Source organism: Ursus maritimus, unplaced genomic scaffold, assembly GCF_017311325.1.
Source record: "Ursus maritimus isolate PB19 unplaced genomic scaffold, ASM1731132v1 scaffold_8, whole genome shotgun sequence".
Classification (NCBI taxonomy): Eukaryota; Metazoa; Chordata; class Mammalia; order Carnivora; family Ursidae; genus Ursus; species Ursus maritimus.
This window is the reverse complement of record NW_024426996.1, coordinates 27,778,866-27,803,939: the sequence shown is the minus strand read 5'-3', so window position 1 is coordinate 27,803,939 and position 25,074 is coordinate 27,778,866. Positions and strand designations below refer to the sequence as shown.

The 25,074-nt window shown below is 38.8% G+C and overlaps 1 protein-coding gene across 1 annotated transcript; it reads left to right on the top strand.

The window, feature by feature from the left end:
* Nucleotides 1-640: 640 nt before the first annotated feature.
* On the top strand, nt 641-19,793 carry ENAM (enamelin). Its single transcript, XM_008693183.2, has 8 exons — nt 641-694; nt 2,688-2,756; nt 2,879-2,923; nt 3,616-3,657; nt 9,454-9,726; nt 10,880-10,960; nt 12,451-12,501; nt 14,981-19,793. The coding sequence occupies exons 1-8, from the start codon at nt 641-643 to the stop codon at nt 17,822-17,824; spliced, it is 3,459 nt and encodes a 1,152-aa protein (XP_008691405.2). The 3' UTR covers nt 17,825-19,793.
* The last annotated feature ends 5,281 nt before the right edge of the window (nt 19,794-25,074 follow it).

Here is a 25,074-nt window from a genome sequence, read left to right as displayed (position 1 = left end):
CTTGCTCCTTGAGATCTCCTTGGCTTCGGCAACTTGTAGTTATTTCCACTGTAGACCAGTAAGAATATATTTCAAAGACAGGCTAACAAAGTTCAAGTAAAAGTTATTTGTTATATATTGGAGCTACTAACTGGCATTGGGTGAGTATTAGAGATTATCAGTATGAATAATATAGTGCAAAAAATGAACTTAATTCATAGATACTGGTTGACTTCCTTATTGCATTCTTTGATGTTGGTTATATAGTCATTGTTTGCATACTGATCTTCTGATAAAACTTTAAACTAGGTTTATTTGGTGGATCGTTTTTCTTCTGACTTTTCTTCCAACCTACTTAGATCTCATTTAATACTATGCTTTGAGCAGTCCATTTTTATCAACACTGCATTAGAAATATCTCAAAATACGGTTCCTGGGTCATTTTCTCTCTGATTTAGCTTTTATCCTTCTCTTAAAGCAACAGAAGACTCGGCTTGATTTTGAAGTCCCTCTAATAAGGCTATGATTGGAGAAAATAATTAACATGACATGCGCTGCCTTAGAGCTGAAGTTTTGCTATTCATTTCATTTATTTGTTTCATTTCTAAATTTGAGTTTCTTCTCATGCCAAATCTGTATTTTTCAAAATTTTGGTGAAAAAATGTTGCTGCTTCAGTACAGGCATGGAGCCTCTCTTCCTAAGCTAGATAACTTGGTGAGTATTTTCATTCATTTTTTATAATACATACAGGTCACATATCAACTAAATATAGTCAGAAGTACACTTGAGAGGGTAAAACACTATTAAATACGTCAGAAGAAACAAAGATGGGATGAAGAAGTAAGAACTTGCATTGTCTTTGTACTCCATAGCAACTATTACGCGTGTTATTTTCAGTTAAAAAAAAAAAAAGCTGATCATAGACTTTCATCCAATCATGAACCTTTAGAAACGGAAGGAAACTATCAGTCATCCAATATAATATATTAACTTTACAAAAGAGAAAATGAGTGACATTTTGTATTGGCAAAACAAAAGGCTACATCTTCTTACTTAAGTGTGTAACATTATCAAGCATCTCAGTGACAGGTGCCACAGAGATTAAACGGATGAGTAGGTAAGAGAGACATTAAACATCCAACAGTTCCCCCAAATCTTGGGCCATAATTTTAGAAACTAGATTTAAGGGGCGCCTGGGTGGCACAGCGGTTAAGCGTCTGCCTTCAGCTCAGGGTGTGATCCCGGTGATCTGGGATCGAGCCCCACATCAGGCTCTTCCGCTATGAGCCTGCTTCTTCCTCTCCCACTCCCCCTGCTTGTGTTCCCTCTCTCGCTGGCTGTCTCTATCTCTGTCGAATAAATAAATAAAATCTTTAAAAAAAAAACTAGATTGAAAAAGGAAAACATCCACCAATTTTCTCTTTATTAGCTTCATGTGTTCTTATGAGCCTATACTAAAGACACAAGCTTCAGTTGTTATATTTAATTTTCTAAATGTCATGATTCTGAAAATCTTTAACAAGAAAGACATGTATATATTACTGCTTCCTTTGTTTAATTAAACTCTCCTGATTCCTCTGATATATAAAAGGTAATTGATTACACCTATAATTTAGGAAAATGCTGAAGTGTCCTTTAATTATATTGCTCCTATGGGAAGCAAACAAAAGGGTGGGGATTGGCTCAAAATACTTCTAGGTGCACTTCATGCCCAGAAAAAGGAAAAAGGAACAAAAAAGACTGAGCAACCACTGGTGTCTACATGCTGGTTACAAGGCTAGTAATTGTGTTTTATCTGATGTACCGTGAAAATAATTCATTCTGATTAAAACCTTCATTTTCCTGTATTGTATACACAATTTGAACAGAGTTTTCTTAAGGAATTACACAAGTAAATGTTTCAGGAAAAAAACCCTGTTCAAAGATGTAACTACAAGCCTTAATTACACAAGGCTTGCATAATCAACTAGAGCGGGATAAATGAAATCCATGAAAACATTCTCAAACTTCGCATGTAAGTCTACAGTCTTTAATCTTTTCCTCTGTATGTTTAATCAAAGTGCCTAAAAAAGAGATAAATATACCTTTGCCTACATTTTTCTATTTCTCTGACCAGCCCTTGGGCAGAGGTGATATTTTAAAGATAAAATAATAATAAAAGCAATAATAATAATAAAAGCAATAGAGGAAAGAATAGAAGGGTAGGATTATGGAATATTCTAGCTTATTTAATTAGCTTCTATATAATGGAATGTTGCCTACTGCACCTTAGAAAGTAGCTCAAAGGGCTGACTTTGGATTGCACCTTCACTGAAACTAAGATTATTCTGAATGGCGATTATAATGGGACTTTACTAGGCTGTCCTAACCAGCCTAGCAACCAGCACCTCAAAATCATCAATATTCATATTGTTCAGGTAAACTCCTAGTTTCTAATGTCATATTCCGTTGCTATACACCATCTCCCATCTTCTCAAGTATCAATCTTCTCTCTCTCTCACTTTTATCTTTCCTGTTTAATCTGACCCCTTTCACAGTTTAGAACAGTACCAGATAATAACTAGTAGTTTCTTAATGTAAAGCAAAAATGGAGGTCGAGGCCCCCATCATGGTCTATTTCTGTGCTCTCCTTGACAGACAGCTGGGCAGAGGGTAGCCAGCAGAATTATTTCATAGTCCAAAAATAAAATCCAGTTTTGTATTCCAGGTACCAAGTGGAAAAATGAAGATTCTCCTGGTCTTTCTAGGTCTGCTTGGTAATTCTGTTGCTATGCCAGTGAGTATCAAAAATTTTTTAAGACTTTTCTTTGTGTTTTATTGTTGCATAGCTTGGAGATAATTATTGGGTTTATTTCAAGTGATGTTCTGAAGTTGTCACCAATATTCTCTCACTTCCAGATGCAAATGCCCCGAATGCCTGGATTTAGCAGTAAAAGTGAGGAGGTATGTATATTAAGTCTCTGGGGAGAAGTTTTCCTAAGCCCTGTCCTGTGAGTCCATTAAAAAAAAGGAAAACTTTATGATATATAAGATTTCTTATGAAAGAGACGGAGGGAAATTTGAAAGACTTAAACTCTCAAATCAAGACAAAGTAGTAATTTCTATACCACTTACATACTTCAATATTCTTTTCCAAGGTAAATGTGAATTTGGGCTCAAATATAGTTAATGTTAGCTTCTTTGCCAAGTTTTCAAGCTAGCAAAGGTAGACATTTGTACCAAGGGTTTTTAGAAGGTAGACACGTAAGCATATAGTATCTTCTACATGACTCATGGCCAAGATCATTAGCCAAATTCAATATACATCAGAAAGGAGAATCATCTTTTCATAGAATTATCACATCCTCAAATCCCAAACTTCAAAAAAATTGAGTAGAACATTCAAAAACTTCAAAGTAGACAAGATTTTTATTTTCTGCTATCCTATACTGATTCTTCTCAAAATACAATTCTGACTTAAAAATTAAAGTGACATAAGGTTTTAATTACATACTTAATTCAAATTCATGCATAACTTGTAAAAGACATTTTGACTGTTGTATTTTAAAATCAGAAATTCAACTTATTTCTGGTGATATGTAGATTGATTAGACAAAAAGTTTTCACTTTGTATCTTTGGATTCCTTTGGTCACAGATGATGCGATATGGTCAATTCAACTTTATGAACTCCCCACATGTAAGTTCTGCTTTGTATTATTTCTGAAAACTTCTTTTTTTTTTTAAGATTTTATTTATTCATTTGACAGAGAGAGAGAGACAGCCAGTGAAAAAGGGAACACAGGCAGGGGGAGTGGGAGAGGAAGAAGCAGGCTCCCAGCGAAGGAGCCTGACGTGGGGCTCAATCCCGGAACACCAGGATCACGCCCTGAGCCAAAGGCAGACGCTTAATGACTGAGCCACCCAGGCGCCCCTGAAAATTTCTTATTTATATACAGATAATTACATTATAATGTTTGTCATAGTTATTAAAGGTACCAATAGCTATCCATGTGTTTTAATTACAATGTAATCGTTATAAGAGTTTCAAGGGGGAAAGATCATTCCACCTGTCTCCTTACCCCAAATTTCCTTGTTATTCTATACTGTTGCTCTCTTATGCAACTAAAAATAACTTAGTAATTACTAACATTCTTTATATGCAAGAGAAATTGGTTCTGGGAAAAGATCACACAACATACATTCACAAATAATGAGGACAAAAATAGCATGGTAAAGACTCCAGTTGTATGTGTGGGGGGGGAGTAAATTTTATTTGGATTATCTTGGAACATAACACTAAAATTACGAAATAAAGCTTTATCTTATTTAAATAAATTCAGGTTATGACTACCACTAGTGCCAGTTCTTAGAAGCAACTAATAATGAAATATGTGTCAGCTGGATCTTTTCGCATAATTTTTCTTTTTCTTTTTTTTTAATGTTTTTTTATTATATTATTTTAGTCACCATCCCCGGTTTCCGATGTAAAGTTCGATGATTCATTAGTTGCGTATAACACCCAGTGCACCATGCAATACCTGCCCTCCTTACTACCCATCACCGGCCTATCCCATTCCCCCACCCTCCTCCCCTCTGAGGCCCTCAGTTTGTTTCTCATAGTCCATAGTCTCTCATGCTTCATTCCCCCTTCTGATTACCCCTCTTTCTTTATCCCTTTCTTCCCCTACCGATCTTCCTAGTTCTTATGTTCCATAGATGAGAGAAATCATATGATATTTGTCTTTCTCTGCTTGACTTATTTCACTTAACATTATCTCCTCCAGTGCCGTCCATGTTGCAGCAAATGTTGAGAACTCGTTCTTTCTGATAGCTGAGTAATATTCCATTGTATATATGGACCACAGCTTCTTAATCTAGTCATCTGTTGAAGGGCATCTCGGTTCCTTCCACGATTTAGCTATTGTGGACAATGCTGCTATGAACATTGGGGTGCATGTGGCCCTTCTCTTCACTACGTCTGTATCTTTGGGGTAAATACCCAGTAGTGCAATGACTGGGTCATAGGGTAGCTCAATTTTTAACTTTTTAAGGGACCTCCACACTGTTTTCCCGAGTGGCTGTACCAACTTGCATTCCCACCTACAATGTAGGAGGGATCCCCTTTATCCAGATCCTCTCCAACAATTGTTGTTTCTTGCCTTGTCTATTTTTGCCATTCTAACTGGCGTAAGGTGGTATCTTAGTGTGGTTTTGATTTGAATTTCCCTGATGGCTAATGTTTTTTAACATTTTTTCATGTGTCTGTTAGCCATTTGTATGTCTTCATTGGAAAAGTGTCTGTTCATATCTTCTGCCCATTTTATGATTTGTTTATTTGTTTCTCGTGTATTGAGTTTGAGAAGTTCTTTGTAGATCTTGGATACCAGTCCTTTATCTGTAGTGTCATTTGCAAATATATTCTCCCATTCCGTGGGCTGCCTCTTAGTTTTTCTGACTGTTTCCTTGGCTGTGCAGAAACTTTTAATCTTGATGAAGTCCCATAAATTCATTTTATCTTTTGTTTCTCTTGCCTTTGGGATGTGTCATGAAAAAGGTTGCTTTGACCGATGTCGTAGAGGTTGCTGCCTATGTTCTCCTCTAGAATTTTGATGGATTCCTGTCTCACATCGAGGTCTTTCATCCATTTGGAGTTTATTTTTGTGTATGGTGTGAGAGAGTGGTCAAGTTTCATTCTTTTGCATGTAGCTGTCCAATTTTCCCAGCACCATTTATTGAAGAGACTGTCTTTTTTCCACGGGATGTTTTTTCCTGCTTTATCAAAGATTAGTTGCCCAAAGAGCCGAGGGTCCATTTCTGGATTCTCTATTCTGTTCCATTGGTCTATGTGTCTGTTTTTGTGCCAGTACCATGCTGTCTTTGTGATCACAGCTTTGTAGTACAGCTCGAAATCCGGCATTGTGATGCCCCCAGCTTTGTTTTTCCTTTTCAACAGTTCCTTGGCGATTCGGGGCCTTTTCTGTTTCCATACAAATTTAAGGACTATTTGTTCCAGTTCTTTGAAAAATGTCCTCGGTATTTTGATCGGGATAGCATTGAAAGTGTAGATTGCTCTGGGTAGCATGGACATTTTAACTATGTTAATTCTTCCGATCCATGAGCATGGAATATCTTTCCATCTTTTTGTGTCTTCTTCAATGTCTTTCAAGAGTGATTTATAGTTTCTAAAATATAGGTCCTTTACGTCTATGGTTAAGTTAATTCCAAGGTAACGTATGGTTTTTGGTGCTATTGTAAATGGGATGGATTCCCTAATTTCTCTTTCTTCGGTCTCATTATTCGTGTATAGAAATGCAACTGATTTCTGAGCATTGATTTTGTATCCCGCCACATTACTGAATTGCTCTATAACTTCTAATAGTTTGGGAGTGGCTTCTTTTGGGTTTTCTATATAGAGTATCATGTCATCTGCAAAGAGAGACATTTTGACTTCTTCTTTGCCAATTTGAATACCTTTGATCCCTTTTTGTCGTCTGATTGCTGTTGCAAGGACTTCTAGTACTATGTTGAATAATAGTGGCGAGAGTGGGCATCCTTGTCGAGTTCCTGATCTTAAGGGAAAGGCTTCCAGCTTTTCCCCATTGAGAATAATATTTGCAGTAGGCTTTTCATAGATGGCTTTTATGAGATTGAGAAATGTACCTTCTATTCCTACACTCTGAAGGGTTTTAATCAGGAAAGGATGCTGTATTTTGTCAAATGCTTTTTTGGCATCGATTGAGAGGATCATATGCTTCCTGAGTCTTTTCTTGTTGATATGATGTATCACGCTGATTGATTTGCGAATGTTGAACCACGCTTGCATCCCAGGTATGAATCCCACTTGATCGTGATGGATAATCCTTTTAATGTACTGTTGGATTCTATTAGCCAGGATCTTGTTGAGGATTTTGGCGTCCATATTCATTAGGGAAATCGGTCTGTAATTCTCCTTTTTGATGGGGTCTTTGCCTGGTTTGGGGATCAAGGTAATATTGGCCTCATAGAATGAGTTTGGTAGCTTTCCTTCTGTTTCTATTTTTTAAAATAGTTTTAGGAGAATAGATAGTATTTCTTATTTGAATATTTGGTAGAATTCCCCAGGAAAACCGTCCGGGCCTGGAGTTTTGTTATTTGGAAGGTTGTTTATCACTGACTCAATCTCTTCATAATTAATTGGCCTGTTTAAGGAATCAATTTCTTCCTGTTTCAGTCTTGGTAGTTTATAGGTTTCCAGGAAGGCCTCCATCTCTTCCAGATTGCTTAATTTATTGGCATATAGCTGTTGATAAAATTTCTAATAATCCTTCCAATTTCATTGGTGTTGGTTGTGACTTCTCCTTTTTCATTCATAATATTATTAATTTGGGTCCTTTCTCTTTTCTTTTGGATAAGTCTTGCCAGTGGTCTGTCAATTTTATTGATTCTCTCAAAGAACCAGCTTCTAGTCCTGTTGATCTGCTCTACTGTACTTCTGGTTTCTAATTCATTGATTTCTGCTCTAATCTTGGTCAACTGCTTCCTCGTGAGTGGATTAGGCCTGTCCCTCTGTTGCTGTTCCAGCTTCTTGAGATGAGAATATAAAACCTACATTTTAGATTTTTCTATTCTTCTGAGTGAGGCTTGGATGGCTATGTATTTCCCCCTTAGGACTGCCTTTGCAGTATCCCATAGGTTTTGGACTGTTGTGTTTTCATTCTCGTTGGTCTCCATAAATTGTTTAAATTGATTTTTGATTTCCTGGTTTATCGAGTCATTCCTGAGCAGGATGGTTCTTAGTCTCCAAGTGTTTGAGTTTCTTCCAAATTTTTCCTTGTGGTTGAGTCCCAATTTCAGAGCGTTGTGGTCTGAGAATATGCAGGGGATAATTTCAATCTTTTGGTATCGGTTGAGACCTGTTTTGTGTCCCAGAACATGGTCTATTCTTGAGAATGTTCCATGGGCATTAGAATAGAATGAGTATTCTTTGGTTCTGGGGTGTAGTGTTCTATATATATCTATGAGGTCCAACTCGTCGAGTATGGCATTCAAAGCCTTTGATTCTTTGCTTAGTTTTTGCAAGGGTGTTCTGTCTATTTCTGATAGTGGGGTATTGCGGTCCCCTACTATTAATGTATTTTTATCTATATGTCTCTTTATTGTGGTTAAGAGTTGGCTTGTGTATCTTGCTGCTCCCCTGTTGGGGGCATATATATTTATAATTGTCATATCCACTTGTTGGATACATCCTTTAAGAATAATATAGTGCCCTTCTGTGTCTCTAACTATAGTCTTTAGTTTAAAATCCAATCTATCTGATATGAGAATTGCTACCCCAGCTTTCTTTTGAGGTCCATTTGCATGAAAGATGGTACTCCATCCCTTTACTTTCAGTCTGAATGTATCTCTGGGTTCAAAATGAGTCTCTTGTAGACAGCAAATGGATGGGTTTGGCATAATTTTTCTGACAAAAATTACATGACAGTACAGCAATACTATATGTCACTTTTGACTTTTGTGATGATCGTAAGAACCACTGGGAGGAAAGATCAAGGACTTCAATTTTCTCTTAATCCTTTATTCAAGTCATTCTCTTTGAAAGCTTCTCACCTACCATCATGCTCCTTGCCAATTTTCTCTTCAACTATTGATTGGCTCAACTCTTTCAAACTCTCATTCTCGCTTTTAGTGACTTTGCCTGTGATTTGAAATTTTCACTGAGCTAATGGTCATGAAATTCTGCATCATAATGCAAGATTCACAATTTCACCTTCCATTAATCCACATGGCAATTGCTCTGTATTTGTGTGTATCACCCAAAAGACAGCGAGAGACTGATTAATGAAGACTGGCGATAGAGACTGGTGTTAAACCAGAGCAGGAATTTTTGAATGGGAACTGACATTGTAGGAGATCAATTCATAAATTAGCTTCTTCAGATTATAACTACTTTTGCTTCCCTGCCAACCTTGAAATTGTGGAGACTCTGATAATGAAGATGGAATTAATGAAAATTCACCAGCAACCAAAAACCATAGGCACCATATAAAGAAGTTCACAAAGAGGATTTTTATTCTCTACCTCTCTCTTTTATTGTTTTTTTCCCCCCGTTTGTCACTCTCACTTCCTTCATCCTTTTGTTGCTTTTTCTCCTTTTCCAGCCTGTAACAAGTCACGGGAGTTTCAAATTTGATGCCAACTCCTCTGTAACCTGACTCATACACTTCTTATGTGAGTCAGTGCTTCAGAGTTAGAAAATGATCAGCCAGATTCTTAAAATGAAATTTCTCACCTAATCCTGTCTTTTGCTTTGTTAGTTGGTTTTCTAAAAGACTGAAATTCATTTCTGTAAGACTACATTTAAAGAAATGCTAAAGATCTTGAGGTTTCCATGGTTGAGTTAAGTTTCATAGAATTTTTAAGATCCTTGGCTGAGTTTAGAGACTTACATTAGTGGATGAGGAAAACTGGAATCTTGGCCCTCCTCCTATTTGACTGTTATTTGCTACCCTTGCAGATGGCACAGCTGGGCCCCTTGTACGGGAATGGTATGCCTCCGGTCTTCCCACAGTACCAGATGCCCATGTGGCCTCAACCGCCACCCAACATGGGCCACCTACAGAAATCCTCACCTCCTTCAGCACCCAAACGCCAAAAGAGCAAGACTGATCAAATCCCAGAGACTCAGAATCCCAACGAGCCTCAGCCAAAAAAGCCACCACCAAAGCAGCCTTTAAAGCAGCCACCGCCTACCCCAGCACAGCCAGAAGAGGAAACCCAGCCACCTCAGGTGAGGCTTGCCCAGCAAGATTCCAAACCAGAGTCAATAAATGGCCTCAGAGGGATTTGGAGAGCCATACCATCCCCACATACATACTTTCTCCAATGTTTCTCAGTACAGGTACTGCTATGTATGAAACAGAATCTTCAGTTTTTACATTCTTCTCAGGTGATGCTGCAGAACCTACTGAAAATTGCCTTGCAAGTTACCTCCAGCCTTTGTGTGATTAAAAATTACCAAAACAGGGGCACCAGGCTGGCTCCGTCGGTAGAGCATGCGGCTCTTGATCTCACTGTCATGAGTTTGAGCCCCACATTCGATGTACAGATTACTTAAAAAAACTTTTTTTATTAAAAAAAAATTACCAAAATACTGTTGCCTTAGAGAGGCTCCTTCTAAAATGCTGAGACAACACGGTATTGTAACATGAGCACTAACAGAAGACTCAGGGAGCAGGGATTCAAGTTCTATCCCCAGCCCTTATTAGTTGAATGATCTTGAGCAGTAACCTTACCTTTCTGGGCTCCAGGTTCCCCATGAGTAAAGAAACAATCTCTAGGTCCCTTCCAGATCTATGCTTTGATGACCCAAAATACTTGAAAGGTAACACTGCTTCCAGTACTTCTGTGTGGCGTAAGTAGTCCTGACTTAAAGCAAGAAGATGTGCAAATGATTTCTCAAGATATTATCCAGTGCAGAGCTTCTAAAATGCTGCCTCTTCATCAGTTAACAGACACTATTTATTTATTATCAGACACCTTTACAGATGTAGAGAATACAAAATTGAAAAAAAGACACTCCTGGGTCATTTACAAGCCAAGAGATTGAGGGCAAATGACTCAACTTCTCTGAACCTCAGAATCTTCTGTGAAAAGGAAATAATGTCTTTGGCACATGTCTTCTGTGTTCAGATGAGGATTCAATCAGTTTACTACAATAAAATGCACAGCACAATACCTAGAACATAAGTGTTCAATGATACTAACACCAGTTGTTGTTGTTATTATTATTATCATCTCAGCCCTAAAAAAAGGAAATCACAGTTTAATGCAAAGGGAGATGCGGACTCCCAAGTATCAAACAGTTGTATTTAATAGGTTTGTTTTGTTTTCCATTCATCCTTCTCACTTCCGCACCACTGTGATTCTTTCTTTCTCTTTAGGCATTCCCACCATTCGGCAATGGGCTATTCCCACCATTCAGCAATGGGCTCTATCAACAGCCACCCTGGCAAGTTCCATATGTGAGTTTTTTTCTTTATACTAGAAGTGAAAAATAATATTAACACGTTATGTCTCAAACTAGTATGAGTTCATACTCTCTAAATGGAATGCCATATGCCAATCAGTGGAGAGTATGAAAAAAAATCATCATATCAGAATCATGTAGGGAAAAAATGGTTTAATGAGTTTTTTACTTGGACAAATTGGTGACATGAATGGTCCAAATCGCCAAACAACCACTAATAACTTAGTTAATGAATTGATTTTAAAGGACTGTGCTACTTTGCAACTATTCCGCACTTTCCTAAGAGATTAGAAAATACAAAGATTATCTTCATTTAATGTAATGGGGAAAATGAGACAAAACGGAGTTTGAAAATCATAAGATAAGCTATGATTAGACTAAGATCTTCCCATGACATCTCATTATTTCTAGCCACAGATGTTTCATTATAAAGAGTCTTGCAAAATAATATTTATGAGAATCCTTTAAAGTTTAAAATCATTAAAATAAAATGTACTATTGAAATTGCATCACAGGCATTAAAAACATAAATCACAAAATAAACTATATGAACTAAATAAAAGTTTAAAGGCTGATTGCTGTTAAACTAACAGAAGCAGCAAATATTTGATGACTTTTTATTCAGCTACAGCATTGGTTTTTCTTAGCTATAACTCTATAACCAAGAAGCCTTCTTATCAATAAGGAGCAATTCACTCAAGGATTAAGAGTCCCTTACTTTTTTTTTTCTTTAAAAGAGTGACTTCCTTTCACTGGCCATTCTGAACTCAGGAAACTAAGGCAGTACCAGGTGGAGATTCAAAAAGCAGATAAGCATGATTCTCATGTTCAACTATGATCTCATCCACATAGAACTTCCTGAAGGTCTGTGAGAGTTGGAGCAATTTTCTAAACTCTCCCCTGAGCAAACACTCAGCCTCCAAGTTTGGTTAGGAAAATAAACCTTGCTCGAATAAAAAAGTTATAGTAATAATCCAAGAGAAATTGTCAGTTTGTAATCCTAAATGTGACAGAGACTCTCTAAAAATAGCATCATTATTTCAACTTCATTATATTATGTTCTAATAAGGATGTTTAGATCCTAACAGCACTCAGATCTCCCTGTCTCTCTCTCTCTCTCTCTCTCTCTCTCTCTCTGTGTATGTGTGTGTGTGTGTGTGTGTGTGTGTGTGTGTGTGTGTGTGTGTTGGGGTTGTTGGGGGTGATGGGGGTGATGCTAGGAGACACAGCCATACATGGTATTCTGAGTAGGATAATCTAGAATCCAGCTGAAGCCTTTGTATTTACCAGTATTCACTGATGGATTATAACTATAATAATTATAACTAATAGATTGTGAGAGCTAATGACTCAGAAGCTAAAAACGAACAATGCTAACACCCAATCATTGACTTGAACTATTTTAAGACGCCGTGAGTTGTGCAAACAAACGGCAGCCTAGAACGTGGTTTTTCCCTTGTGTTCATTATGCTTTTCACATTTCAGAGGGTACCACCAGGTTATGGACGTCCGCCAGGCAGCAATGAAGAAGGCGGGGTGAGTACAAAGCTACATTCCCCATTAGGAATCACAATCCATTAACCTCTACTTTTTGATTCCTATTTAATAAAAAGGTTAAAATTCAACACATGAATTTGTAGCTCAAGTGCCCATTATATAAGAAAAAGAGCCAGTAACAAAAATAAATGTGATATATCATTTCTCCTCTACATTTACTGAACTTTCTCCCTCCCTCCCTCCCTCCCTCCCTCCCTCCCTCCCTCTCTCTTTCTCCCCTCCTCCCTTCTCTCCCTCCCTCTATTTCTCTTTCTTTCTCTGTCTCTCTCTAAGAAGACTAACCTAATAACATTTGCTCCAGAGTCTTTGGACTCTGGACAGTGATGGAGCAACTAAAAAGCAGAGAAGGAAGGAAATGCATCCTAGAAAGTTATCCCCAGAGCAGAATTAAGTAATCATCTAACTCCTTCATTGTACAAATAAATTGAAGCCCAAAGACACATTACTATTCAATTTCAACCACTGAGTTAGTGGATAAACTGGACCTAGAGCCCTTCTGACACCCTGTCCAATGGCTTCTTTACCACACCACACTAGAAGAGCCAAATGCGTGTCGCAGAGTGATACACTGTGAAAATATTCTAGCCCCCTGTGTCATCAAAAAGTCATTACAGTGATTCTGGTATGGAACTCCACCCCAGGAGCTTACTTCCTTTTTTCCTCTAAATATATATGTCCTCAGTGAAACGGCTCAGGGGGATAAGAGGATGGGAAAGGGAGCAAGGAGGGAGTAAAAATAATGACATTGGAAATTACTATCAGTAATGGCATAAGGTGCTTTTAAAAAGATGTGCCTGGCTGGCTCAGTCAAAAGAGCATGCAACTCTTGATCTCAAGGTCATGAGTCTGAGCCCCACGCTGGATGTAGAGATTACTTACATAAAATGCTTTAAAAATGTAAAAAGTTTTAAAAATTAAATAAAAATATGCATTTGAGATTGAAATTACCAGATAAAAATGATTCAGATAATTGTATGCAACCGAAAAACAGGCACTTTGAATTTTCAAAACAATAGTATGAGAAAATAAAGCAGAATGGGCCAGTTAGCATGGGATGAAAAAGTCTGTTTTCCTCCTCCTGGGATGTCACTTAGCAGAATGTCCTCAAGGTTCATCTATCCTGTTACATATTGAAGTTTCCTTCTTTCTTAAGGCTTAATAATATTCCATGGTATGTCTTTACCACATCTGCCTTTTCCATTCATCTGTTGATAGACATTTAGGTTCTATTGTGAACAGTGCTGCAAGTAGTAGTTTTGGTTTGCAACTGCATTAAGTACAAGGGGGAGGAAATGAGGCTGGATGGAATAGTTATGGGCCAGATGATTATAAAAAAATTATTAGTGGTGGTGGTGGTGGTGGTGGTGTTATATAATGTACAACATTTGTTAGGTACTTACTAAGTACTGGGCACTGAGCTTCACAGATGTTCTCTCTTTTGACCCTCATGACAACCTATGAGGTAGGTATTATTTTATTATCTTGAGTTTACAAATAACTGAGGTTATCATAAATTGAGGTTAGCCCAGAGTTACACGATTAGTACTGATGAAACAGGGATTTTAACCCATATCTGTGTAGAGCTCCACTCTTTAGCCCTGCTTTTTATGTTATGCTACGGGGTTTAGAGTTTTATCCTGTAAGGGAGGAGAACTTTAAATAATATTTAAAGAGGAAAGTGACAGAAATTCTACCAACCCCCACTCTTAACCTCTACTGTTCTGAAGAGTGGAGAGACAAGATTAGAGGAAAGTTAAATTACAAGCAGAGTAACCAGTAAGAAAACTATTGCAATAGTTCAAGGGTACTGGGGACAGAGGAGGAGGGACAGGATGGAAGTTTAGGTTTTATAGGACTTGGCTATTGATTGTCCAGGGAAATAGAGGAGAGTAGAAACCTGGAAAACTGGGTAGATAGCGGTGAATGTTATTTAGATATAGAATATTGGAGAAGGAAGTTTTGGGGGTGATAGGTCCAATTTACATGCAGTTGGAGGCACCCATGAGATCTTTAGTGACGAAGTCTTGCTGCCTCAGCCTCAGGAGAGAGTGTCACGGGCCAGACTTTTGGCTTTGGGAGTCACTGGTATATGTCTGTATTGAAAAAATTGGCCTGCAATAGATTGCTCAAGGTAGGTGTGTGAAATGAGAACAGAAGAATGAGAAGGACAGAAAATGGAATCCTTTAAAAACAAAAAAAACAAAAAACCCCTCAGATTTAGGATCCAGGTCTAGGAAGAGAAAACTGAGAAGTAACAGTCAGAAAGAATACCCGAAGAGAGAACCAGAAGGGAGTAGGGTCAAGGAAACCAAGGCAGAATTAACTTTCAAGAAAGAAAGCATAGCTACTGGTTTTGAAAGAAGCATGTGGCTAATTTCCCTATTACATTAGAAGATTCCGAGCAACGGCGTGGTGGAAAACAAAGAGTAATTACTGATTTCCATCTTCTTCCCTACAGAATCCTTACTTTGGATATTTTGGATATCAGGGATTTGGGGGTCGTCCTCCTTATTATTCAGAAGAGATGTTTGAACAAGATTTTGAAAAGCCCAAAGAAGAAGATCCTCCTAAAAAAGAGAGTCCAGCTGCTGAGCCCTCGGGTAATTCTACAGGTCCTGAGACTAATTCTACTCAGTCAAATGCACCCATCCCTGGAGGAAGTCAGGGTGGAAATGACACCAGCCCAACAGGCCCAAACATGGCTCAAAACGGGGTTAACTCATCCCCTACCGTTAATGTTTCAGGTCAGGCAGTACCAAGAACTCAAATCATGTGGGGACCAAGTCAGCCAAATATTCATGAAAATTATCCAAATCCTAACAACCGAAATTTTCCTGTAGGGAGGCAATGGCGTCCCACTGGTACTATCATGGGGCACAGACAGAATGGGCCTTTTTACCGAAATCAACAGTTTCAACGGGGTCCTCGGTGGAACTCCTTTGCTTTGGAACGCAAACAAGCAGTTCGTCCAGGAAATCCAATTTATCGCAAGGCTTATGCTTCTACTGCAAGAGGGAATTCTCCCAATCATGCAGGAAATCTGGGCAATTTCAGAAGAAAGCCTCAGGGACCAAATAAACACCCTGTGGGAACCAATGTTGCTCCTCTGAGTCCCAAACAGGGTACGGTTGTCCACAATGAAAAAATCCAAAATCCAGGAGAGAAACCAGTAGGTCCAAAAGAAAGAATAGTCATTCCTACAAGGGATCCATCTGGCCCCTGGAAAAACTCTCAAGATTATGGAGTTAATAAATCAAACTATAAACTGCCTCACCCTGAGAGTAACATGCTAGTCCCAAGTTTTAATTCTATTGATCAACATGAAAACTCTTATTACCCAAGAGGAGATTCCAGAAGAGCCCCAAATTCTGATGGACAAACCCAAACCCAGAATTTGCCCAAAGGGATTATTTTGGAGCCAAGAAGAAACCCATATGAATCAGAAACTAATCAGCCGGAATTAAAGCACAGTACATATCAACCTGTATACCAAGAGGAAATTCCTTCCCCTGCAAGAGAACATTTTCCTGCTGGAAGAAATACTTGGAATCACCAAGAAATCTCTCCATCTTTTAAGGAAGATCCTGGGAGGCAGGAGGAACACTTACCTCATCCTTCTCATGGCTCTAGGGGAGGTGTTTACTATCCCGACTCTTACTACCCTAACTCTTATGATCCCAGGGAAAACTCACCGTACCCTAGAAGCAATACGTGGGATGAAAGAGATGATTCTCCCAATAATATAGGGCAACCCAAAAATTCGCTGTACCCTATAAATACTCCAGAGCTGAAAGAAACAGTGCCTTATAATGAAGAGGACCCACTTGATCCAACTGGAGATGAATCTTTCCCAGGACAAAGTAGATGGGGTATGGAGGAGACAAGCTTTAAAGAAGGTCCAACAGTTAGGCACTATGAAGGGGAGCAATATACCTCAAATCAACCAAAGGAATACCTTCCCTATTCCTTAGATAATCCATCAAAACCCAGGGAAGATTTCCCTTATGGTGAATTTTACCCCTGGAACCCAGATGAAAATTTTCCATCATATAATACAGCTCCCACTGTACCACCACCTGTGGAGAGCAGGGGCTATTATGCTAATAATGCTGTTGGACAAGAAGAAAGCACTCTGTTTCCTTCTTGGAACTCCTGGGACCACAGGATTCAAACCCAAGGGCAGAAAGAAAGGCGGCCATATTTTAACAGAAATTTCTGGGATCAGCCTACAACTTTACACAAAGCACCCCCTAGTCCACCACACCAGAAAGAGAACCAGCCCTATCCTAGCAATTCCCCAGCTGGACTTCAGAAAATTCCAACATGGCGTGAAGGTGAGAATTTGAATTATGGCATGCAAATTACCAGATTAAATTCACCAGACGGAGAACATTTGGCTTTCCCGGACTTAATTCCTCCAAGTTACCCAGCAGGTCAAAAAGAAGCACATGTATTTCACCTTAGCCAGAGAGGCCCTTGCTGTGCTGGTGGCTCCACAGGACACAAGGACAATGCACTTGCTCTCCAGGACTATACTCCATCCTTTGGTCCTGTACCAGGAGAGACTCAAGACACCAGCCCTCTGTACACAGAAGATAGTCATACTAAACATGCAAGACATACCATCTCTCCTACAAGCAACCTGCCTGACCAAAGAAACAGCTCAGAGAAAAGACTGCCTGGGGAAAGTCAAAACCCAAGTCCTTTTAGAGATGACGTGTCCACTCTGAGAAGGAACACACCATGTTCTATGAAGAATCAACTGAGCCAGAGGGGAATTATGCCCTTTCCTGAAGCCACTTCCCTTCAATCAAAGAATATGCCTTGTCTCACAAGTGATCTTGGAGGAGATGGGAACAATGTTTTAGAACAAATATTTGAAGACAACCAGTTCGATGAAAGAACTGCTGACCTTACTCCCGAACAGCTTGTTATCGGTTCACCTGATGAAGGCCCACAGCCAGAAGGAATCCAAAGTGAAGTGCAAGGAAATGAGGATGAAGGGCAGCAACAACGACCATCCAGCATCCTACAGTTACCATGCTTTGGCTCCGAAATAGCGAAGTACCACTCCTCCAGCACAGGAACTCCATCTAGCATTGGAAGGCAAGGCCCATTTGATGAAGATCCAATTATGCCTACTGAAAGTCCAAACTCATTGTCTAGATTAGCTACTGGGGCAGAGTTTCAGAGTATAAATGTAGATCCACTTAATGCAGATGAACACACTCCATTTGATTCTCTTCAATTAGGGACCAACCCACAGGACCATGTGCAAGACTGCTTACTACTTCAGGCCTAGGGATTATTGCAACCAAATATTCTTTGGGGAAGGAAAATACCTGATATCCCACAGTGGTTCCCCAACATTCCACCCCCCAAACTCAATTAAGTATCTGATCCTCTTGGTGATCCCTAAGTTTTCCCCATTCCAGCAATAGGAGTAGTGGCCCAGGTGATGCTGTTGAGGTTGGGGTTCTGGGGGTTGCTAGATTCAGTACTGTAACTAATTAACACAGACCTAAAAAGGAGAAAGGCTATGACCTCCATCACCTTTAGACTTGCAAGCCACTTGTCTGGGTTAGTTTCCCTTTATTTGCTAATTCTTCCTTTGCTTTCGAAGTTCCATATTTGCAAAATTCTCTAGTTTTGCAAGACAGAAAGGCAGATGAACTTTCCATTCTATGCATGGAGATCTATACATCAGTACAATCCAGATGATTGTACAGTTTTTTCTTGTGTTGGTCCTTGTCAGTTTTTTTCTTTCCTACCCAACATTCTTTTGACATCTTTTATCTTCCACTACTTCTCTCTTTACTCGATCATTTCCTTGCTTCCTTCTATGTTTTCTTTCTGTCAGCTCTTCTGTATTTAGCTTCCTATTTTTTCTTCCCCATCTTTCCCACTTTCTGTCACTTTTTACATCCTAAGCTATCTTCAACCATTGCTTGTTTTTACCTCAACCTTCTTCATTATGTCTCCCGCTCTTCCCACCTTTCCGTTCTCTCTCTTAATGGATCACTTATCAATCAATCCTTTTCTTCTCTGACTTTCTTCCCTTCAACTTTTCTTTTTCCCTGCTACACCAGTTTCATACCTTAAGACCACCTATCTCTCTTCCTTTTTGTATCTATTCTCCAAATCCTATGCTGGTTTTTTTGACCTGATCTGACCATCACTGTAGAATATATTTCAGAAATAGTAGACAACTGGTATCTACTTTTGTTTTTTGTTTTTCTTATGGCCTTTACCAGGTAGATACAGCTTAGCCAGAGGAACACATTAAGAAGTGTGGGGGAAGATAGGCTAGTTACCTAGAACTAGCAGCCTGGTGACAAGGCTTAGGAATGTGGGAAGGGAAACAATGCCAGGCTGGAACTGAGCATCCAGGAAAAACATGTGGGACTTGCCACACCCCATCTCCAATTCATAGTCTGCAGGATCTGAAGAGCACATTTTAGGAATCACTATCCTAATCAAATAAGAGAAACACTTAATGGTCAGTTTTCCTTAACAGTATAATATAAGTGATTCTACCAGCGTATGCTACTACCAACATAAAGTCTTATTTTTCACGTCCTGGTAGAATTACTTGCAGACATACTTTCTTTGTATCCTGATTAAATAATGTAAATTATTTTGTAAAGTCGGTATTTCTGTATTGCCTTGCTAGAATACATTCAGGGGTTTTGTTTTGTTTTTTTAATAATGGTATGTTGGCCTACTATCTGTATATTCATTCCTAGAGTGGAAGAATACTTGGAATTATCTAGAAAGTTACTTCTAACTCTAGGGAGTTTCTTAGGAGAAAGTTTCCTGGGATAGATTTCATAAGAAGAGCTCAGAAATTTGAGAATATACAATGTTGAAAACTTCAAGAGGAAAGGAATCTTGTCCTTTGAGTCTTCTGATGTTCTTGGCACAGTGTCTTGCACATAGTAGATACCCAATAAATATTTATTGGTTGACCAATTTTAAAATGGCTTTCAAAGCTCCAATGAAAATCCTGTGGTGTGCTTTTCCTGTGGGTAGACCATATGGGATACTGAATTAGCTGGGTCGTACTCTGAAGCTTTAGATACTCAGCGACATTTGCAGATCATAGAATCTCAGGGTAAGAAGGGATCTTAGAGGTAGATTATTTAGGCCATTCTCTAGTTGCTAAAATCCCCCACCCACACTTTTATATTTTAATCACACATTAAAAAGTCATTAACTTTTTCTATACAAAACTGTCTCTTAAGAATTATCCTCATCAAAATAAAACTACATTTTTGTTTCACTTTCTTTCCAAATGATTTTTGATCTAGTTATGAATACTTTCATTGTAAAATGTGCATTCACTTCAATATTTCATAAAATATGTGAATCTTATACTTGTTTTGGCAGATATATTGTCACGTCTTCATCTATGTGGTACCATAGTATAAATTATCAACTAAGACCTTCATAATGTAAAATGTAAAAGCAGAGTGAGACAAAAAATATCTATTGAATTTGAGATATAGAGTGAGAAAACAAGGAGGGGGGATGTTCTTATAGAAAATCCCTCTGTCTCTTCAGCTTGGGTATCCTTGTACAATCCTGGACACCAGGCCTGAGGGTCCTACAGGAAAGTGATTATTCTGTGAGCCGTTGGTAAGTTATTAATAAGCTCTAAGGTCAAGGTGCACACGTGAAGATGCAAGGCTCTGAGTGTGATCCCCTTCTCAGCACCCACACCCCACAACCACAGCCCCACCGCTATGGCGAGTTCCTATGTCTAGAGGCCATCACCTGCTGGTTCTAAAATGACTGGATATAGCCTGGTGGTGTCTTTAGTCAATAAGTAAATAGAGAATGAGAAAATAATACTTGAGTATAGTGAACAGGGAAGATAATCCAGCAAAACTCACACACACCTGTTTTATAAGCTTTATGTCTCAGCCTACAGTAGATTTCTCTAGAAGATATTGGCCATAGATCCAGTTGGCTAGGGGAGATCTTACACTTGTTCACGTTAAGTAGGAAGCAAAGTAAGATGATGAAATGTGGGAACAGCTACCTCTGAAAACTTGGCCTAGTAGCCACCGTCATGGAGGTTCTTCCTCTGGTTTTCAGATCCCCTGAACATGTTTTACTTTTGACTCTTATCAGAGTCTCAACTTTATACATTTTTAAAGAAAATTCATAAGATCTGACATTTGAGTTACTTCTATTGCTGGGTTTGGCACATTTCTGCCTTTGCTTAGCCCCCTCTCTTTCAGTCATGACCCTAAAGACCCTAAAGGAGGTCCATCTTTCCCTCAGGAAACCAAACTTCATTTCTAAAAACCAAAAGGGGAACTAGAAATGTTGGACTTAAAATCAACAGCTCTGTCCCTCCTTCACAAAACCTCAAGGATTTCATTGTGACTCAGGCCAACTTCCCAATGAAAACTCAGAAGAAAACAACACTTGATGGAAAGCAGGTCATCACCACTTCACAGCAGAATATAGCTTTTGGTTTTGGCCACCTGTTCCTCCTTGCCTCTGCACCTCACCCCTAACCCAATAATAACAGCCACTGAACATTTCCTCTCACTTTAAATTCATAGCAAATGACATTTAGAAACAAGATTCAGCTGGTAACAAACAAAATTCCATGCTGGCAGAGGAAAACACCTCAGATAGAGAGGGACGCAATCGAGACAAAATTGTGAAATTGATGAAGCGGGCCTCAGTGCCCCGTCACCTGCTGGGACAAGGTCCTCTGCCCGAAGACCCAGCACCCTCCATGTCTGTGCTTCCTCAGAACTTGGACAGTAATTTCCTCTGAGCTTTTCCAAAAAAAACGTGCCTCATTCCTTTCTGCACTGCACAAAGCAGGTGTTGGCTGTGGCTAACTTGGCAAAAAGATTCCTTCCCAAATGTTGCTAATATGCAGTCCTCCCAAATCAATCAGCACACCCTCGAAGAGTGAAGCTAATCATGTCATATTTACAGAAGGATAACAGGGTAATGGTAGGAAATTTTATTTGGGTAGCACCTTGTCAGTCCCTTAGCTATAAAACCACACTGGCGGCTGTCTCTCCAACAGAGAACTCGGGCTCTTTCTGACAGTGTCACATGCTGTACCAGCATTATGCAAGCTTTAATGTGCACCTGAATCTTGTTAAAATGCAGATTTTGATTTTGTTTTCTGCAGTGAGACCTTTGATTCTGTATTATGAACGTGCCCCCCGGTCATGATGAATTAGCCAATTGGCAGACCAAAGTTGGAGTGGCGAAGTGCTAAGCTATTTCCTATAAGTAAGGGACGACTGCACACTCACCAGGGTAGGAACAGAAAGGTCTTGACCACTGAAAAAACTGACATTACCAACTTGAAAGGATTTGCATAAATGAAGCATGTAATTGAAATAGAGAACACAAAGAAAAAGAGGAGCAGGCCAAGCCTACATTCATGTTATACTTCATCCTGTTTCTGCATGACTCCTGTATTTCTAGAAAGTTCTACTTCCATTCTATTTCATTAATATTCCTCCAAGACTACCCCAGCCCCAACATCCCCAGCTTCCCTGAGGGCTCACAGCACATCATCTTTTATATTTAATATTGCTTTTTTCCTTTGTTAGTTCTGCCTATAGAAAGGGAAAGAAAACTCCTAAAAAGTGTGGCCCAGTTCTCAACCTTCTTGCATATGTTTCAGAACACCTGGCACTGTGTTGAGCACAGAATGGAGGCTAAATAAACATCGCTTATTCTTTAAATACATTTTATAAATGAATAGGAATTCAGAATTTCCCAAATTTTAATGTAATTGATATAAAATAAAAATTAATAATGATTAATATTTTTCTAATTACAAAATACACACTCACTGTTGAATATTTGGCAACTAATGAAAAGTAAAAAGAAACAAAAATAACACATAGTCCTCCCATCTAATGTTAATATTTTGTCATATTTTCTTTCATATGTGTGTATAGGGGACAGGGATCTTAAAGTAATTCTTTTACGAAATAGCTTACATTTCCCACTTCACATTATATAAGCAATTTCCATACAATTAAAAATATTTTACACTTCATTTTCATTGTGAAATATTCAGAAATATACCTATACTATCATTCCCTTTGATGCTAGATGTAAAGTTTCTTTAAAATTTTCATTATCATAAATAACGTTGTGATAAATATCTTTATGCCTCTTTGTTCATATTTTTTATTATTTCCTCAGAAGTGGAATTACTGAGGGAAATGGTCTGAAAATGTATTTTAGACAGGATAACATACTGAATGAGAGCATTGGCTTTGGAGTCTGAGAGTCCTGGATCCAATTATAATTTCTCCATATACTATATGAAAATCTTAAGAAGATTATTTCATCTCTTCGTATCTCAGTTTTGTCATTTGTAAAATGAAGGCAGTCCTTATTTCATAGGGCAGTTTCGAGCACTAAACGAAAGATGTATTAAAACGTATATGCGTTGTATTTCATAAATCAACCACCAGGGGGCAATGGAGATTCTGAATGTTCACGCTGTGGTTCCTACGCGATTCCCAAACAGCAGCTGCACCTGGGAATTTTTTTTGAGACATGCTATTTCTCCTGATGCATCCCAGAACTGCTTAATTAGAATCTCTTGGGGTGGGGTCCCGCAATCTGTTACAATGAGTCCTCCAGGTGAGTCTCATGCATTCTAAAGTTTGAGACTCACTGATCTAATACATGTTTACATATTTCCCTGATTTGTTGCCTGGGCAGAAAGAAGAGCCAAAAAACAATTAACACACAAAAACCACTGCAGTTTACAGGTTAGTGAATGCTACCCCAGCTGACCTAAGTGATATACATACATTATGTATATTGGGGTTTCGTATTAAAAAAGCTGTAAGATGGATATTTTTACTCCCATTTTTCAACCTTAGCTTCAACAAACTTGCCATTAGTGACCTGTCATTCAGTCACTAAGTATAGCCTGCATTTCAACCCGGGCCATGGATTTACCTACTATACTACACTGCCACCCCAAAGCCAAGACCTGGGAAATATATCAAAGGTTAATTCTCCTATCCCACTGCTTCTAGGTTAGGGAGTCCATGCACGTCTGACTATGAATGTGTATACATTGGTGTATGTATGATGCAGTACTGTAATTATGATTCATTTTGAATATCAAGTTATATAAAACAATTAGAAATGACAATAGCCTTAAAGTGAAAACTGAACACTTGGCTTGGGTCTACTGGTTTCTAAGGGCTTGGTACAAAAAGGCATTACTCTCACTGTTAATTAACATAATTTTTCTCTACTGGTGCTGAGTGTGCTCACTTAGGTAAATGGCCAACTTGTCAAGAACTCTACAGAAAGAAAACATTCTCACCAACAATACCCACTTATGCCTGTCTTGTAAAAATATCCATTTAATTCAAACTAAAAAGAAAGGACAAAAAGTACAAACATAATTGACTTTTTTGACAGGTCGACGAATTGGTCACATTAACCTCAAAATGCTTCATGAGTTGTGAGAAATGTTATAGAAGGAATAAATGATCACCAAAGAGCTTCTATTAATATTTGTTAGGACTATAGCAGTGATTCAGTTTTCATTGCCATTTACTAGACTAATGAACTGATCAAATTGTTAATTACCCACGGCGTTGGTTTTCTCATTTACAATATAAAAGTAACACCCACAGTGTTATTGTGAGGATTAAATGAGATGGCATAAATGAACTGCCTGGCGTGTGAAGAATGCTCAATATCACCATCGTTAAATCAGATACCTCATAATTGGCTTTATTAATTTAATTTAGGCCCTGCAGAAGCAGAATCCAAGAAGAGATTAAAGGTGCAAGAGATTTATTAGGGAAAACACCTGTAAGAGGATATGGGTGGGAGCCCAAGTAGACTGGGAGAACTATCAGACCCTGATGCAGGCGTGACCTATGTGGTGGAAAGAGGACAGGAAGGAAGGTTGGGTAGGTAATGGCTAATGGTGGTGCAGTACCAAGAAATCTTTAGTGAAGCTGACTGGGGAGCCAAGTCAGTCACCCAACAGGGGAGTCCTGTGTCTCCCAGAAATGAGCCTGTCTTGGTATTCTTGCCACACTCGATCACTATTGGCTGGGAGCAGGAGCTCCTGGACCTCTCACACAAACACAGCGATTCATACTAGGGCCATCAGTCAAATGAGCTTCCCGCAAAGAGCCAAGAGTCTTCTTTTCCGAGCGGCCTCTCCTACGCCGATTCCTTAGTGTTCCCCTGCTAAATTGTCCACTGATACAAGCAAACGTATGAAAGGATTTCAATCTTTCTTCAACAACTCTCATTTAAGAGCCAGCAGCTGCTCTGGATTTATATTGAATGAGTTAATGCTCAATAAAGCAATTAGATTGGTGTCTTAGCACATGGTAAGTGGCCAAAATGTTATTAATACGCTGGGTCTTACAGCTACATACAAAAGAATGAAACTTCACCACTCTCTCACACCATACACAAAGATAAACTCCAAATGGATGAAAGACCTCGATGTGAGACAGGAATCCATCAAAATCCTAGAGGAGAACATAGGCAGCAACCCCTACG